The 17,506-nt window shown below is 44.7% G+C and overlaps 1 protein-coding gene across 13 annotated transcripts in view; it reads right to left on the bottom strand.

Annotated features, from left to right (window-relative positions):
• Positions 1–17,506, bottom strand: part of LOC120961053 (fasciclin-2) — a 56,856-nt gene that overhangs the window by 18,391 nt on the left and 20,959 nt on the right. For 10 of the 13 annotated variants that reach the window (XM_040384634.2, XM_049607903.1, XM_040384632.2 and 7 more), the window contains exons 3-7: positions 4,115–4,289; positions 3,541–3,594; positions 875–1,041; positions 405–529; positions 15–310 (exon numbers count right to left, since the gene is read on the bottom strand). In XM_040384634.2, coding sequence (XP_040240568.1) covers positions 15–310; positions 405–529; positions 875–1,041; positions 3,541–3,594; positions 4,115–4,289 — 817 coding nt within the window. The remainder of the gene's footprint in view (positions 1–14; positions 311–404; positions 530–874; positions 1,042–3,540; positions 3,595–4,114; positions 4,290–17,506) is intronic. The other 3 variants (XM_040384636.2, XM_040384637.2, XM_040384640.2) reach the window with 1 other exon arrangement.

Below are 17,506 nucleotides of genomic sequence, written 5' to 3'. Positions count from 1 at the left end.
CACCCGAAACGTACCTATCTAAATCAGCCGCATTCTGCTGCGTGCCCTTTTTAATCCACTGGAACTCGGGCACCGGTTTACCGGTCGCATTACACATCACCGAGAACGATTGTCCCTCGACGGCATCCATGACCAGCGGGAGACGCTGTACTTGTGGCATGATCTGCACCTCGACTCTTATCTCACGATTTTTGAGCTCACCGGTCGACATAACGGCCGCCCGGCACGTATACACACCATCGTCCGCCTCGGTTATGTTTTTGATAAGCAGGCCCCGGTTTTCGATTACGTACCGACCGCTGGATTTAATCTGGGACATAGAACCGAGCGTATTTGGGTTAGATATGCGACGGGGTGGAAGATGATGATGGTGATGCTGGGAGAGAATTGTTGATTTGGCTTACCTGATCACCGTTTCGAAGCCAATCAACAGTTGCCGGCGGATTGGCGGTTACCTCGCAACGCACAATATAGTCAGTACCCATGAGCGGTCGCTGATCCGTGGGAGCATCCTTCCAGGTGATGGCAACTGGAAAGCGGCGCAAACAAAACGAGCAAATCAATTATTGGGAATGATGTTTTCAGAACAGTGATTGCAATTAAACTTATTCCATAAGAATGTTCAGAAAAATGACCGTCCACAACACATCTTGTTGACCTTGACAAGTGTCATTTACCAGCGTGTCATAGCACAATACGTGGAAGAAATGATTTCTTCACACAAAAATAACCAACAATCATCGATCCGAACGCGACGTTACACGTTAAGTCACTGTGCTTACAGGCACGCTCCCCCCGGGGAGAGAGCGCCTACTGTTTGACGACAAAAGCACGCGTACGATGACGGCATGCAGGCACGCCAAAAACCACTTACCGTACGTTTCCACCACGACGGCGGCATTCAGCTTTTCGGTGACGGAGTAGGAAGCGGCACAGAAGTACGTCCCGGCCATCGATTCCTGCAGCGAGTTAAAGATTAGTGCCAGCGCCGTCCCGCCCGCTATCGATTCCGTGTAGATCAGCGGCGATGACTGGCCCGCTCTGGAAAGATAGGGGCAGAGAAATTGAATTTTGCAAACGCGTTATTATTAGGAACACACACACATATACACACACTCGCACACACATATACAGATCTCCAGCGCGACGAAAGTGGAGTTTGATCCACCGGTCAATAAGTTTGGGCAACGGTTCGGTTAGCACGTATGAGCGTATCGGACGTAGAATGGAGTGTGAGTAAGAGAGGTGCTTACAAGGTTGAGAAAGAGGGAGCGAGCGAGCATCTCAAGATGAGGAACATGGTGTAACGGAAGGATTATTGCCTTTAGCTTTAGTGTGTGTGTGTGTGTGGCTGTGGGGTGATGTGTCGTGCGAGCTACTACTTCCTACTTCCTACTATCGGTGTTAGATGGCTTTCGCATTACAATGGAACGACACGCGATATGACAAAACCATGAGCACTGCGGTGAAGAGTTTAGCTACGTGATAGACGGTAATCAAGTTGGAGATAGTACGCCATAGGATAGTGTCTTGATTAGCTGTCTTGACACACAGCTACACACACATACACAGTGCGCACTGAAGGGAGAAAGCAAACAAATCACTCGCTTCGTACTATGCTAATTTTGTCGAGCCTGGTGCAATGTTGCAGGATTCTGTATCAGAAAATCAATCACAACTGCGTTCCTTGGGAAGGATAAGTAAGCGGTAACGAGAGGAAGGCTGTTACATTTTGAAATTAGTACTTCTAAGGTTCGTGTGTATGAGAGCACCGAAGTTGCAGACTATCAACAAACTCGTTCAGCAAACCGTTGGCTAGGCTTGGTCAGCATTTCCATCGGGTTCAGTGTACATAGTTACAGGCGGACAAGTGCACCTAGGACACTATAATGTCTCAATTGATGTATTAATACATCATACCGGAAATGGAAATTGTAGCTAAGACATTATTAATTGTTTTGGCTCAAGATTCAAGTACAATATGTATTGCCAGAAGCGTCAATTGAGCATTCGAATGCAAATTTATTAAGTACAGAGGATGGAATCTTTGCGCAAGCCCAACATTGTGATGCATAATTAACTTCTAGAATATCATGAAAACAATGTAAGCCAATACATCTTCTATCGGTAATAGCTAGCTACCAACGGATCTCGTTTGAAGTCACAAAATCCTAAACAGAATCAGTATGTACATAATCAGCATACTGTTGTGCGGCGCAGGACATGAGGCTCAGCAGCAGGAGGACATGTACTACATCGTACTATTGTCCGTCCCAAGCAAAGGCCATATGAGTTGTGTTGTCCTTAGTCATTTTAGATCGTTTAAGCGCAATGACCGATACGATGGTACCACGACTGTACCAAACCCGTTCACTCAGTGACGATGTTGGTTCCCGAGCCAAACAGCCAGCCAGCCAGCATGCTGCCACGATGCAAATGCAATCGAAATTGACCGTTGCTGTGTGAATGAATAAACGCAGCACGGCATGATGTTTGGTAATGAATGGGGCGTACATTGCTCACTCTTTAGCCAATTTGGAAGCCGGGTACGCAACCGTCAGCGCTGTTGGGGTTTATCCACAACGAATTTGAGCAGCGCGCTCGCTGCACTCGATGGACCGCCCAGTAGTTGTGTATGAAAATTAGTTTCCACTGCAAAAAGGGAATTTTATGCGAGACAGATAAGGGGATACACTATCGCACTAAATTAGGTTTACTACTTTCGATGCCACATTCCTTTCGCACATAACACACACACACACACACATTCTGTACACAATAGGAAGTTATAATTAAGTTGGCAAACAAGAGCCCGGCTGTGATCGCACACAGCTTTTCACTCTGTGTGCATTCTTGGGACAGCTCCTCGTGGGTGTCGCAGCAGAATAATGATGCTACACAGTAGGGTAGCAGTTTCCCACTGTGTGAAAATGTATTTTATAGCAAGAGGACAGCATTTGTGCAAAAATCACATTAACGATTAGGTATTACCGATTAGAAGAGCAGTGTGTGTGTGTGTCTGTGTTGTGTAGTACACAGCAAGAGCATTGCGGATGGTGCATTGGCTACAGCAGAAACCAAACCAAAACGTAAATAAGAATGAAACGCTACATTTTAGTTGATAATATGATTAGAAAAAAAAGCTAAACTCAATTAAGATGGGGTCTGACGAAAATGACGGAATTAATTACGTACAGTATGCATATGGTGGAACGTACCGACGACGGCCTTGTATGTGTGAATAAGTGAAGAAGTACTAAAAGACTATAAGTTGTCTTGTCGTAATACTAGAGCAAAGGAAACTGTTTATGAAAACAAAACTATACATGATGCAAAGTGAGGGAAAAGAAGAGCAGTAGTAGATAGATGATTTGTTAAGAAACAAAAAAAAAAGAGAGAGAGAAAGATAATAAAAACATAACACAACGCAAACCAACTAAAATGCATGGAAAGAGAAAACAGAAACAGCGCCAATAAACAAACAAAAACAAGGGGGTTCGATTCCATTTGCCTAGCGATTTGGAAAACCGTGAAACTTACTTCGTTGGAAGCTTACGACCTTTCGAATCGTACAGAGGATAGTAATAGTTCATCCTACACCGGGAATAAATCATTAAAGAAAAACAAAAGGTTAAACCAAAACTATGAGAAAAACGATGATAGAGTAGGTGGAGACGGTTGTTTTGAGAGGGAAGTAAAAGAATGGTACCAGAGCAGACTAGCATTTGGATTTAGGAGGACGACCGGATACTAGCGCACCATAGCAAAATATTGGTAGGAAATGTATTAAGTTAAATCCAAGAGATATGAATATCTCTTTTCTAATGATCGTCACAACCCCAAGCAAAATTACCTTTCAAATGTCTCTTTTTTTAGTCTATTACACATAAGTTTTATAGAAAATATTTATGGAAACTGGTATGTTCCAAATAGTTTAGCTCACATTGCTACCGAAAACGATGCACCTTTTCGCTTCTTTCTTCTCTGCCACAAACAGTTTAAAGCTTGCAACTGCTTGCACTCAAATAGAAAACAAAGGAAACAGTTTAACTGTTCAGTGGTCGAGTTTCGCGAAGAGTCGTTCTCTACTAACACAACACAAGGCAATACTTACGGTTTCGGTAGAATGGTCATGTTGCGGTTGTCGTTCCATCTGAGATCGGAGATAAGATTAGTGTCCGGAACTTCCGGCCGGCAGGTTAAGAGCAGCGAATGGCCCACCGGTTTCCGCTGGACGGAAGATGCGGGCAGGATCTTTAACCGCGGTTGATTCTGGGAATGTGCCATGCCTGGGTGGAAATGGAAAGAGAGACGAGAAAATGGAATTATTATACATACGTCGATAGGGTTTTGATAAAGTAGGAGGGATAGTTGTACATGCACTTGTTTATTATCGCAGATTGTACTCAATTAAAATGGCAAACCCTCCCAGTGCGCTGTCGTAAGTGCAGTACAACTTTTTCGCCATAACCAGAACCAGAACAATAATTTCCTTTTCTGAATGCCCCACGAAGCGATGAAATCAACAACTTTCCTAATTTGCGTTACACACTTCCGGCAGAATGCAAGCTGAAGGATGATGTTGCTAGAGGGTTCACACACAAAGTAACTCTATGAGCTTTTCGGTCGAGCATCATCATCGTTGCCGGCAGCATACAGAGAAATGGTGCACATGATCCACAACATATTGCTACCTAGAAACCTACAGAAGGATCAAGCTCTGAAGTGTTAACGGCAGGTTCTAGTTTGTAGGAAGGAAAATTTACACCATCTATGAACCCAACTAGAGCGAGCAACTACAGCGTTGCCAAAAAGCGGGTCAACTTGAATTCAATGCACTTTGTGGGCACAGGAGAACTTAGGTGGGAGGGAAGGTTTGCCAGTTAAGAGTCATATAATGATGCTACAAACTTAGTGCTCCCGCGTGAGAGGGATTGTTGATGAGTTTATGATGTTATATGCAGTGTTAGGGTTATGACGTTCGCACGCCTTTACGAAGTGAAATTGCATTCAGATGCAGACTTGTGTTTCTAGTTGTACGCACACACGAGTACTGCTTTTGTTTGCTGTTGCTCCTTTTCTTTACCGTTAGAGGTACCACTCAGAAATGTTGCTTCAAGATGCTCCAGCTAGTTGGTTTCACGAGAGGAAATAGCAAATAATCCTTACATTCAGCTCTAGCAAACAACGCAACGAGTTGCTGTGAAATCGGATGCATATTCTCAGTATTTGTGTCATTTTATGCGGTACAAGAATTATGCGATACAAGAATTCCTTTTCTGGTAGCATTTTTCAACGGGCACACGTGTGTAAGCTTTGTTTGGCATTGTTTTTCTTCTGATAATAATGAAAAAATGCTCAATTTGTCTAATAAAAACCTACATTTTGATAAAACATCAGGAAAAACATATAAAAAATGTCATCACAACATTCTCCTCCATTAGGCTTTTATTACCTTCCGCTAGAAAATGGCACGTTTACGATGGTACAGGCAACAGTCGGCAAATCCATCACACCCAAAATCGTTTCAACTTTGGCAGCAATTAATTACGCACTTTGATGATGGCTTAGTAACACTCGCAGGGATGTCCCCATGCTCCCTCCCTTATCTCCCTTTTCGCGGCAATATACGAAACTGCTGCACCATATTGCACATCATCCCCAGAGTCGGATGACATCAGGCAGTACCGAACGTTAGCGCGTCGACAGTTATTTGCAGTGCATCTTACGACGAGATGGTGGCCCGGAGTAAAATAGCAATAACGCGTTGTTAGCGAAATAGCAACCTGGTTTGGGTGAAGGTTTTTTTGTCATCATTTTAACCATCTCCTACCCTAAAAAGTGTGACAGCAACAACCACCAAAATGGCTGTGTTCATGGAAGACAGAATAATGATGAAGAAATGAAAATTTTCAACACATAAGATGATCGTAAAATTGCACTGAAAAATGGCTGTTTGCTGTTTTGGCGTGCTCTGTTAAGTTATATAACTGTGCCAAGTGGCCAAGGATGCCATAAAACGACGAGAACCGACGTCGTACCGGAAGTAAACAGAAGGTGCATTAAAGTTTTTTTTTTCCTTCCGACAAACCTACAACAACCACCAATGAAGTTGGAACTGCAACGATCGAGTAAAAATGCTCTGTGTGTGTTTGTGAATGTGCTCTGCCCCATCCTCACAGATCCCACACATCTCGGAAAAATACACGGGCTGGTGGTGTTGGCTTTCGGTAGAGCTATTTATGGTTTTACATAAAATCTTGGAAACCGTAAGGTAAGAGACGGTGACAAAATACGACAGACAGAGCGTACGGTTAAGGCAGCGCTGCAGTTAATCGTTAATCGACCATTGGAGGATTTATTTTACGAGAGCCGGGAACGATTTGATGCCCCGAAGGGACATATTCATCGTCAATTAAATGTGATTTTATGAGTTACTGTAAGTGATGGGTATTAATTTTTCTTTTTACATTCTCTCAGAGAAAGAATTTGCGATTGCTGTAGTTTTGCTGTTTTAGTGCTGTAGTATTTAGTGTACGTTAAGAACATTTTATTAGCTCAATAAAAAAAATCCCAAAAATCAATAGTACCCACACACCCATCGAGCGCTGGGTGACGGTAATCTTTGTTTTACGCTAGTGCAGTGCTGACATTCACGAGTGCAAAAACTATTCATTTACCAAGCCTCGACATCGCCGGTGGTAGCACATCTTCCCCGATTGGTTTTTACAACCGATAGCTGTCGTTTCACAGCGAGCACCCAAGCCGTGAATGTCGCCTGCCATCCCGGTCATGCCACGGAAATGTCATGTGCGACCACTGAACCGTACACAGCGAGATTATGAATAGCTAAACATTGAGGTGGATACCGAATGACGCCTGCTAAAAAGCGAGACGCCTCGACTTTTCCTACGTATGTGTGCGCGCTATGCAAATAAAACAGGGGAAAGGGCGACATACATCGGTGACATTCCGGTTGGTTCAATCATCGGTGCCATTGGATCGCCTTTTTTTGTTACTGGTATGTTCATGCGTGCTTGATTTATAGATCATATTGCTAGCAGCCGCAGGGCGACAACGTTCCCTCCTTTTTCTGTTCCTTCATCACCAACGCCCACAGAACGGGAGCCAAAAATATGTGCTCCCATCCATCAGGAGGAAATGGTGCACACCTGCAGCAAAGCAGTGCCGAGTCACATCTATTCAGGGCCATCCGTACTGCGCTGCCGTCTGCGAGTAGTTAGCTACAGAAAATAGGGAAGCAAAAGTACATCAAATTATCTTTTGCCTTTTGTTTTTTTTTCTGTGTTTTATCCCTATCCCTCACAATGGGAGATGCTGCAGAGTTCCACACTCCACCGGCGGGCAAATAGTAGTTTTTGTAAAGCTTCCTCTCATCTATGCTGTCGTCTGTGCACTGTCTGGCTTTATCCTTGGCTCGATATTTGCTGCCAGCGACCGTCGGTCGCTCTCACACCAAGCGCAAAAGGATACAGTTCGAAAAGAAATCCAACCACCGACATGTATACACGCTGGCACTATTTGCTTCACCTAAATCCCTCGCTTGGCGTGAGCTATTGGTGGTAGTGGTAGTCACAGGAGCTCTGGTTGTCAGTAATATCTCCGCCAGAGCTTTTATCGACGAAGGGATGTGAAAAAGGGTGGAAGAATAAAATCGGAAACGGATGTGACTGGATGTGTGGATGTGGGACAAAGTGTGGTGATGTGCAGTGAACCAGCGTTAAGCTCGTTTATGTGTCCACCCAACAACTCGATTGTTTTATTGTAACGCACTGAAGCGAATGTGAAATCTTATTGACATTTGTCCATTTGTACGACAAGCTGCTGGATGAGTAGAAATGTGACATGTGTAAAATTAAATTTCGGACAAATGGTGCCCCGTTTCAACAGTGGATGGTGGTCACTAGTGTAATTGAGGATGTAGTAGTCAGAAGAAGAAAAAAAAGCTCCAATGTACGGGTGATCAATCAAGCTTTTGTAAGTAACACAGCAAGGCAGGACACTCGAGGTCGAGGCAGGGGATTAGCTGGTAAATAAAGCTGAAATCAATTGCAAAAAAGGACGACGATAAAAAAAAAAAAAATTGCACAGGCAGCGAGGCAACTTTTTGCATTACCACGCCAAAAACGAACTGAAAGTAGCAAGAGTGTATTAATTTTGATGTTGATCGATGACGGACGGTAATAATGATGGATTTGTTGCTTCCGATTTTCATCGAAATCGTTTTCAGCGCCTGCTGATGTAGGCAGGATGTTCGTGTCTCAATCTAAAAAACCCCCAGAAAAGCAGGAACCATCAAATAAAGCAAGACAAACCGATGACACATATGGGAATCTCGCGGCACAACAGGAATAAGCTTGAATAAGGGAAGTGAGCGCGGCCCGCTCGTTTTCTAACGCCGGTGACATATTATGGGACATTATTTCATCCTTCGGTAAACCCTGAGCGAGGTTGGATTTTATGTCGAGTGACAGCGCGCTCAAACCTTCGTTTGCTGTGCAGACAATCTGACAGCCACAAGACAAAGGGATAAATGGGCTGAAATTGCGGCAAACGGGGGTGGTGGTGGTGATAAAACAATTTCATTGCGTTCGTTTGTTTGTCGTGTTATCTTTTTGATTTCGTGTTTGAAAGTACAGCCAATTTCACGTTCGAACTGAGCAAAAAGGCTAGCTTTATGAGTGTTGAGTTAGAAAATGTGAACGATAAATGAATAAACCACGGGGCGCCAAATTTGAGGCCAAGCATAAATCACCACACCTAACAATTAACGTCCCACAAAACGGCTCATTTATGTGTTTTATTTTCAAATCTATCGTCAGCTCACACAGAAGAGGGGCACTAAAAAAACCCGTGTTAAGCTCAAGCAAGCGGTAAAACCTTACGGCTAAGAATAATTTTATGGTTGAGATTAGAGGACACTGTAGGTGAGAGAGACATGCTTTTGACTTCACGAGTGCATGGATGAACTGTGCTTAATGTTTAGAGTGGAAGTCCTGCCGCCATTCCAATAATGATTGATAACAATACATAAATTGAAAGGAATTTAAAGACAATGAGATCAGAGAGCGTCTTTTATAACGTTACGCACAAACATAAATCGGTTGTTAGCGGCGCAATCAAACTCAATTTGGAGATTAGATTTATCCGTTCCGTTGAATGCGCGTTCAATCGCATCACACACACACAACACACATGGCTCTGGGTAAATTAATGTTGCAACGCACGCCTTCATATTATTGCACCGTCACACAATAGATCATGAAATCAATTAAACTCTCAACCCGATTGCATTCGGAAACTGATTCCACCTTCTCCAAGAAATGCGCTTCACGGGATGACACCCTCCACACTACCCCACGCCTTGGCAAGTCATGCACTGGAATCTGCATTGCGGAATTCGTAGTGAATACAATATCAATTACCACGAGACGACGAGAGTTCGAGTTCGGATTCGATTATCTCACCAAATCTCGGAAGATAAACAGCGAATAAATACTACGCATGCAGTAATATGTTGGTACGGCTCAGACGGAACACCATGGAGTGAGAACCGTGTTTGTAAATGCATGGTGCGCGATTCAAACGATTATCAAGCGAGACTCTTCTGTGCACAGCAAACCAAACCTCCTGCTTCATCGGTACATCGCAGAACCTTGGCAACGAGAGACAACCTAGCTGCATCGTACTCAATTCGTCGTTAAATCAAGTGGAAGCCGAACAATGATTGCAATCACCCAACAACCAACCAACGCAGCAGCAGCAGCAGCACCAACAAAGTGGTTTGTCGAACTAGAATTGCACTTTATTTGCCTGCCCTGGGTGCATGCCCTGCGCTTAGGTGCATCCATGGATCGTGCCCTACAAAGAATTGCTTGCAATTTCAGTGGCTTCTTTTTCGTGCATACGGTGTGGAAAATTGGATTGCGTAAACGGAATTGTACAGCGTGGCCGGGCAGGCACACTTAACATGTCTTGCCCGACAGCTCTGTCTACGCAACCAGAAGAAACCCTTGAACAAGCAGCAAACTAACTCCTATTGCAACAAACCACCGTCGGTAAGTTCTTTCATTCACACGGAACTGCTACTGCTAACCGGCTACCCCGGGTGGCTTTCACCGCAGGATTATAGGAACAATTTTTGTGCTCACGGTACACACAAATTGCACAGCAATGAGCTTTTATCGTCATCGTCATAAAGAAGTGGTGCTCGTTCTAGAGCCACACACACACACACACACTGTGTGCGTTCGTTTGGATGACTCAATTTCCTGCACATACCATACCGGGCACCCCAGAAGCAGCATCATCGTCGTCCCCAGCGTTTGTGATCCATTGTGCCCGAATCATCAAAGGACTACGCTATCCCAGCATCTGTTAGCATGGATGCGTGGGCAACTTTGTGCTGCTGCTTTCTTCGGAGTTATTTTCTGAGATTCACTCAGCTCAACGACCGATAATGCGGGAAATCTTTTTTATCGAGCAAACGAGCCCCGACAACGACGTGTGACGGCAGTGTGCATCCTTCCGGACTAATGAACGTGCTCAAAGCGTAAGCATCGTAGTCGTTTCAGCCTCGATCCGATCTCATCGGCCAAAGGCGGCGATACCTTGTGCTACACACACACACACACTCGTTGCCCCATATCGGTTGCACGAATGAAGGCGAGCTTTGTTGGCTATTTATTTGCAGGATTAAAGCATTAGGCCAGGAAGAAGCTGTGTAATGAATTGGCGCACATTCCCCGAGTTCCGTTTATCGGCACACAACCACCTGGACAAGACGGCGACGGTGCACCGATTTGATGTGCATTGGAATAAAAATCCCATCTGGAAAGGTTTAACAACCAAGGTTTCATTACCTCAAAGGGACTATACAAAGAATGAGCCACTTAAACCACCATCGCTTCACGCTCAACATGAAGTATTAGGAGAAGCGACTCATGCAATAGGTTATTAGCTTTATTGATGGCTTTAAAGAATGCTGTACTTATTGACTTGCACATCTTAGCTGCCAGTTTCAGTACTCGATCGAGTGACCGCACAATCGTTTCATTCCTCCCATCCGAACCGCAACCAAAAAAAAAAGGAACATTCCTTGCTTTTTGTCAATCAACCCAACGAACGGACATCCGGCGTAGTCCATGATAACGCCACTAATGATAACTCAATTGGTCGGTCTGTATTTTGGGTGGAACAGTGCAAAATTGACCATTCGATGCGGTACACACCCAGCCTTCGCTTATCGCTACAGAATTGGCTATGAATTGACAAACGAAATCATTCTGGAGGCGTGTTTCCCGATTTTCGTACTTTGCCAAAGTCATTCTACGTGACGTGAAAGAAAGCGGCATTAGACCACACACAAGCACACACACACAATCTCTCCCGGTTGTCTGGAGGAGATATACTGACTAGAATGATGATACGCCTGGCGATCTATCTATAGGGCCCTACGGTGTGCCGCTCTATTTTGGTACTTCATTTGCCATCATCTGACGGCGGAAGACATATTTGATGGTCGTTTGGTTCGTTTCGTTGAACGGAGATGGTTATAGCATTTATCGGGCTTCGCCCACCTTCACGCCCGCACAGCATCCAGGGGAAGCGTTGCAAGCGTGCTGAGCGATGTGAGCGATTGATGGACGAAACGGAAGATTCTTTCCGCTTAGATATGGCGTGGTGCTGCTGCGACGTGGTATCTCTGAGAAAAGATTGACGGTTCCAGTGGGAATTCGGTGCGGAGTCTTCCCTACTTTCATTCCCCGGCTGGTGGGGAGGTGGTACTGGCAGTGTGCGCTGGTTGCAGGAGAAAGTTAATTTCATTGCAACGGACAGAACACACACCGCACATCGAGGAAGCCAGGAAACCGACCCTACCCCACAACAAGCAAATGCTGCTGAATGAATTACCGGTACACCCAGAAACGAAATGTTCACGCCCCTCTCTCCATCAGTTCACCCCAAAATAGCACAGAGAAAGAGAGAAAGTATAAGATTTTCCCAAAAGCCTGATTCCCTTGCTTCCCGCGTCAAGCGTGGTGGCAATTCTTCTGCAAACCACCTTCCCAGAGGTGGAAAATGCTTTACCATACTCCCTTTGGATCGCTCCCCCCAATTTATGGTGCAAACTGCCTGACATCGTTAAACTGAACACTGAGATCAGACGACAGTGAATGAGATAGCCGTCGCGGTTCGCTAGCCGTTGGGAGTCTCGGTGGAATATTTGAGGTGAAGAATTCGGACGAAACGCCGTGACAGAATATTTGAAGCCTCGGGGAGACGTGTGCGTGTACGCAGTACTGGTTTCGCTGGCGATGACGGCCGGTCTCTGCGTAGCGATTGAGTGCCTACGGAACAGATGCTGACGGTTGATGGTTATCAATTTAGGCTAGTGTGGCCCCAGTGAACGTTCGGGAACCGAGAAATGGCTGTCTCATGGAATTTGGAATGTTTGAGGCATTTTACAGGAAAATGTCGTGTTGTACGCACACCCGACTGATGTTGGGGTTTTGTCGACTTTAAATGTCGATTTTAACACAGTGGAGCGCGTAAGATGGTTCTTGAACGAAAGCATTTATCCGCAAAGTGTCACATTTTTAAGGGTCACACACACAGGTATGCAAAAGATGATATGGGTTGCTAGAGGAAGGCTTCGGTTGACTCAAAGCTAGTTGACATCATTTGATCCAGGGCATCGAGCATGCAAAAAAGAAGCTATTAATTCTGGACATAGGACAGTTTTTAAAATGTCCTCCGTATGACGTCAGCAGAACCCTTATCAAAAGACTGGATTCATTTGAAAGGATACGCCACACAAGCATTAGAAGCTGTTGTTGAGATAAAGAACAAAAACAGAAAGCTATCTTAACCGTATAAAAATGCCTCAACAAAAGAATAAGAGTATTATGATTGATTTTTTCTTTGCTTCTGCAGTGATTGTTGTTATCAATGCTTTCACAAAAGAGCTCCCTTTCTTGTCCTGCTTGAAGTGGCATTTCTGCGGAATATCTTTTCTATCCAAAAACTCGATGTGCGCTACCACACTTGAACTTGAAGAAGGTTAGCTGAAAGACCGAACAATGAGTGTAGTTCCTTCCTTTCTTGACCTTTTATAGGACACATTCAGAGAGAGAGAGAGCCATTATTATAATCTGCTTTTGGTCGTTTTACCTTCCGCATTCGTTTTTTTTTTCTCCCGCACTTTTTCTTCTTATTGCAGGAAAGCGTCGGAAGAAGGAATACTTGTGCTTTTGTCATTAGAAATCATCATTTCCATCAAGTTCGAGTCGAGTAACAAACCGTTCCAATAGATAAAAATAGCCTCTCTCCAGCTGTACTGGTACAAAGAAACGAACTCTTCGGCCAGAACACCGGACACATTTGGTGACGGGGAAAATGAGAGTCATTTTCATAACGACCGTGTGGTCCCTGTCGCGTTTGTTGGGTGGCTGGGGGAAGCGGCACAAAGCCGAGTAAAGCACAGCGATATGAACAATTGAACCCAGCACGACATAGAAAGAAAATGGGCAAAAATTCAATAAACCGGACAGAAAGGCCATCACTCATCGCTGGCGGAACGGTTGGCTGGGTCACCACCGCCATCGGGAATGCTTCGGAAAAGTCAGTCAAACGGACAAATGAAGGTCAATGGGACGCGCGGCGTACGCACAACACAGCAAGAATTCCGCACTACAGCGGCATAATAAATAATGCAATGAGTTCATCTGGAAAGTTGATGAGCGCCAGAGGACGGATGGGTCAACAATGTAATAAATGGAGCTGATCGGATGGAAAATTGTACGGCAAATAGGATCCAGTTCCAGCGCAAAATGAACTACTAAATGGTGGCATGCCGCTGTCTGAGTGGGTGGGTCTTAAATTTGAACTGGAATTTCCCATTTCCCATGCCCAACAGTAATGCAGCACGCTCCAGGGCGCCAGGGACAGATGTAGTTGCAAAGATTTATTTAAAATGTGGGATTCTCTCACGAAACGTTAATCCAAAACCCACCCGGAACCTCGATTTGATGCTGTACTCAAACGGAATGGGCTAATTTATGTTGCGCTCATTAGCCACAGATCATCTCCATTCAGTCACACGCACCTTGGATTTTGCTTTATGAGTCTAGGCTATAAGATCACAAGTACAATCGGTAGAGTAAAGAGGAAAAGGGAACACCGAGTAGGGAAATGTAACACAAACAAAGCAACGAACTGCGCATTAAACCGCATAAATCTTTATTAAAATATCATAGTAAGGGATCTTTAATGTAATAATAACAAACAAAGAAAAGGCCCTAAAACAATCAGTTAGTAACAGTTAGTAGTTAGTGCTGAGGCCGTTTCATATCAGTTTGAACAAGAAAAGTAAACACACAAATTTTGGCGCTTCCATACCGTCCTCTACAATTACGATATTAATTAGACGCTCCAGAAGCGGGCCCACGCACGACAACACGCACAAAAGCAAATCCCTCTTCTTCTGAATTAGATCGTGTAATAAATACCGCTGCTTTTCACTGCCGTTGGCTGGCTGGTAACGGTGGCAGCAGCAGCACCAGCCCCGTCTCATAGATACACACGGCACAGCAGGGTTGAGCTGAAAATAAGTGCCATCTCAATTTCACTCCTATGCTTTCCAGTCACCAAAAACCCCGTTCGATGATACCTACACCTTTACCGGGCTCTTGACAATGCACATAAAGTGCAGCGCCGGTTGAAGATGGGGAGTTGCTGTCGATCGCGTCGCGTCCCGGGGATCATTGTCTGGACCTGCGGGTGCGGGAATAAAAGCACCCGTAATACGACACCGTAACAAGCGACGCACGACGGTACAAAGGCGAGAGTATTTCGAGAGGGTGCTGGTATAGGGTTTCCCCACATTGGGATAGTTTTTCAGCATCTTGTAGAAGACCCGCGAAGATGCACCAACGCACTTTGCTACAAACAATACGCCCTGTGGCTTTGTGGCCATCTTCCAACTCGGAAGCAGGCCGTGTCGTGGTGTTTGGGATAGTACTTTGGACCACCGCCCAGCATGCACAGCAGGGTAGGAGGCGGAAACGAAAAATGCACTGCCCTTTATTAAGAAAACATTAATGAAAAAATATCACCCGCCATGTTTCATTTATCACACCGTGCTAGAACAACAACAACCCATCGCGAAGAGGAAGAGCATCGTACGGGAAGCAGGGAGCATAAATCAATCGTCTCCTATCGGAAACTCGTCCAGCAACAAACACTATCCGGTGGCAGTAAAATTGTTGTAAGATAAAATTAAAACTCGACACACGAGCGAGGGCACCGTCCGTTTGGAGCGTTTCAAGGGCAACTGCAGGAACGGGAAACTTTCCCCAACGCTTCTTCTGCTCCCGGGGCGGGGCTCTCACAAAAGTATAACAAATGAAGTCGTAATGATACGGCTCAATTTTCTTTTCTGTTGTTGCTTTTGGCTCTTAAAGAGGCTGTCGGATGGGGAGAACGGGCCCGCGAGAAACGTACCATATTTTCGGCGTATGAGGCCATGTAGCGCCATGAGTGATGTTATCGATATCTTCCGCGGAGCAACAGTGGGATGAGGGGAGAAAATTAGGCTTCTGCTGCTACTGTACCGCCCGGAGGTCAAAGCACCGGGAGCACCCAGAAGAGCAGCGCTTTACAACACAGACAGACAGATAGATATGGGAGGAAAATTGCATCTACATGGACTTCCCTCTTGAAACATTCCACAACAACAAAGGGTCTCTTTCTTTGCATCCGAATTCGGTTCCGCTTTCCATGCTCTCGCTTCCCACAACGCTGTTTGGAGCGGTGCATATCCAGACCACTGGATCAAAGTAATTATCTCGGAGATAAGTGGATTAACATCGTGCTTCTGGCTGTCTTTTTGGGGTTGAGCTGGCTGGAAGCTACTTCACTTCGTACGCGCGCTACTTGGTTCTGTGTGTATAAATATATCAATTCCAGACAAAGTGCCGATTGAGGTTGAATGCTTTTTCCAGCGCATGATCGTTTATGCCGGGAATCGGGTTGATCTATCACTGTATAAAACTCCCAACCTGAGAGTGGGATGTTCCATTAATCATTTTCCCGTAAAATCGATATACAATATGCAAATGTTTGTTTATTAAATTTCAATTAAAAACGAAAACTCCATTCGCTTGAAATCAAAAACGGTTCATAATCCAATTTGTTTGGCATTAAAATCCCAGAACAAAAAGATAAACCCTGAGGAACGAATCAACACCGGCGGTTCACAGACAAAACGGGGTCTAAAATCGTGGTGCCCACATGTTTCAAACCAACAAAAACCCCTTTTGCCGTGGGAACGGCGCAAGAAACCAGCTGGATCGAGTCATGCTGGACGTGGCAAGCCAATTTCGGAACGCATAAAGAAATTCTCTTGAGAGAACTCACAAACAAACCCACACCAAAAAACTTGGGTGACTATTGAAGGGGACACAAACAGTTGGACGAGTCGTTTGGACGAAGTTTATCATTGAAATATTTGTTGAAATTGACGTTTTTTTTAAGGTTCCACCAACAGCCCAGCTATGCTGCTACTATTTGCATTTCCAACACGTGCTCTTCCTACGACCACATAATTCGGTCGTACCGAGAGCGTTCGGGCGAAACGAGCGAATAAGAGCTTGGTATCATTTTCGAAGCTGATCGCAACTTTGTCGTGGAATCATTGCCGCCAATATGTGTTCCACACACAAATTCTTATCCCCACAGATATTTCGCACATACGAATTGGGACGGATAGTATATTCCTTTTTTTGTCTGACTGTATATGTGTGTGAGTGTGAGTATGTATGCAAAGGATTCATAAGAAGCACAAACATATGTTGCACATATCTCGAGACTCTTGGCTTCTGGGCTCGACTCGAGACTCACACGTTCGCCGTTTAGTCAAGTTTAATACGATCAAAATGATATCGAACGACGGCGACTGCATATGCTGGACGGGTGTCGGGTGTCGTTGCACACATTTTCTACCAACGTTATGGTGGGATGGGAAGAAAAAAAAAACACACACACAGACGAACTAATGGAAACCGATGGTAGAAGATTATTGAGCTTAGTTTTGGAGAAAATTGAATTTCACTTGCTTGGTACAGGACATTTCGCACCATCCACCACCACATGCAATCATAGGTGAGACACAGGTGGCAAAGCGATAAATAGTGTGGCAATTCGAATGCAGTTGTTCAACGCCAAAAGGATGGCTGAATCTTGAACGAAAATAATCGATTTATTAAAAACTTTTACCATGCTGTGCGAAAGCAGCCCCAGGGGATTTTTGTCCTTCGTGTTAGAGCGTTATTCACACGCCGGTATTTCAGCTCTATGCTTTCGCACGCAAAACAATCAAGGTAAAGAGTTGCTCACCATAAAAGCTAAGAAATGGGTATGCATATTAAGGCCAAGACTTACAAATCATAAACATTCCATTTTTCTTCCCTCCACTCACCCCATT

This window comes from Anopheles coluzzii, chromosome 2 (assembly GCF_943734685.1).
Source record: "Anopheles coluzzii chromosome 2, AcolN3, whole genome shotgun sequence".
Lineage (NCBI taxonomy): Eukaryota > Metazoa > Arthropoda > Insecta > Diptera > Culicidae > Anopheles > Anopheles coluzzii.
The sequence above is the reverse complement of the archived record's forward strand: the minus strand, read 5'-3'. Positions and strand labels throughout refer to the sequence as shown.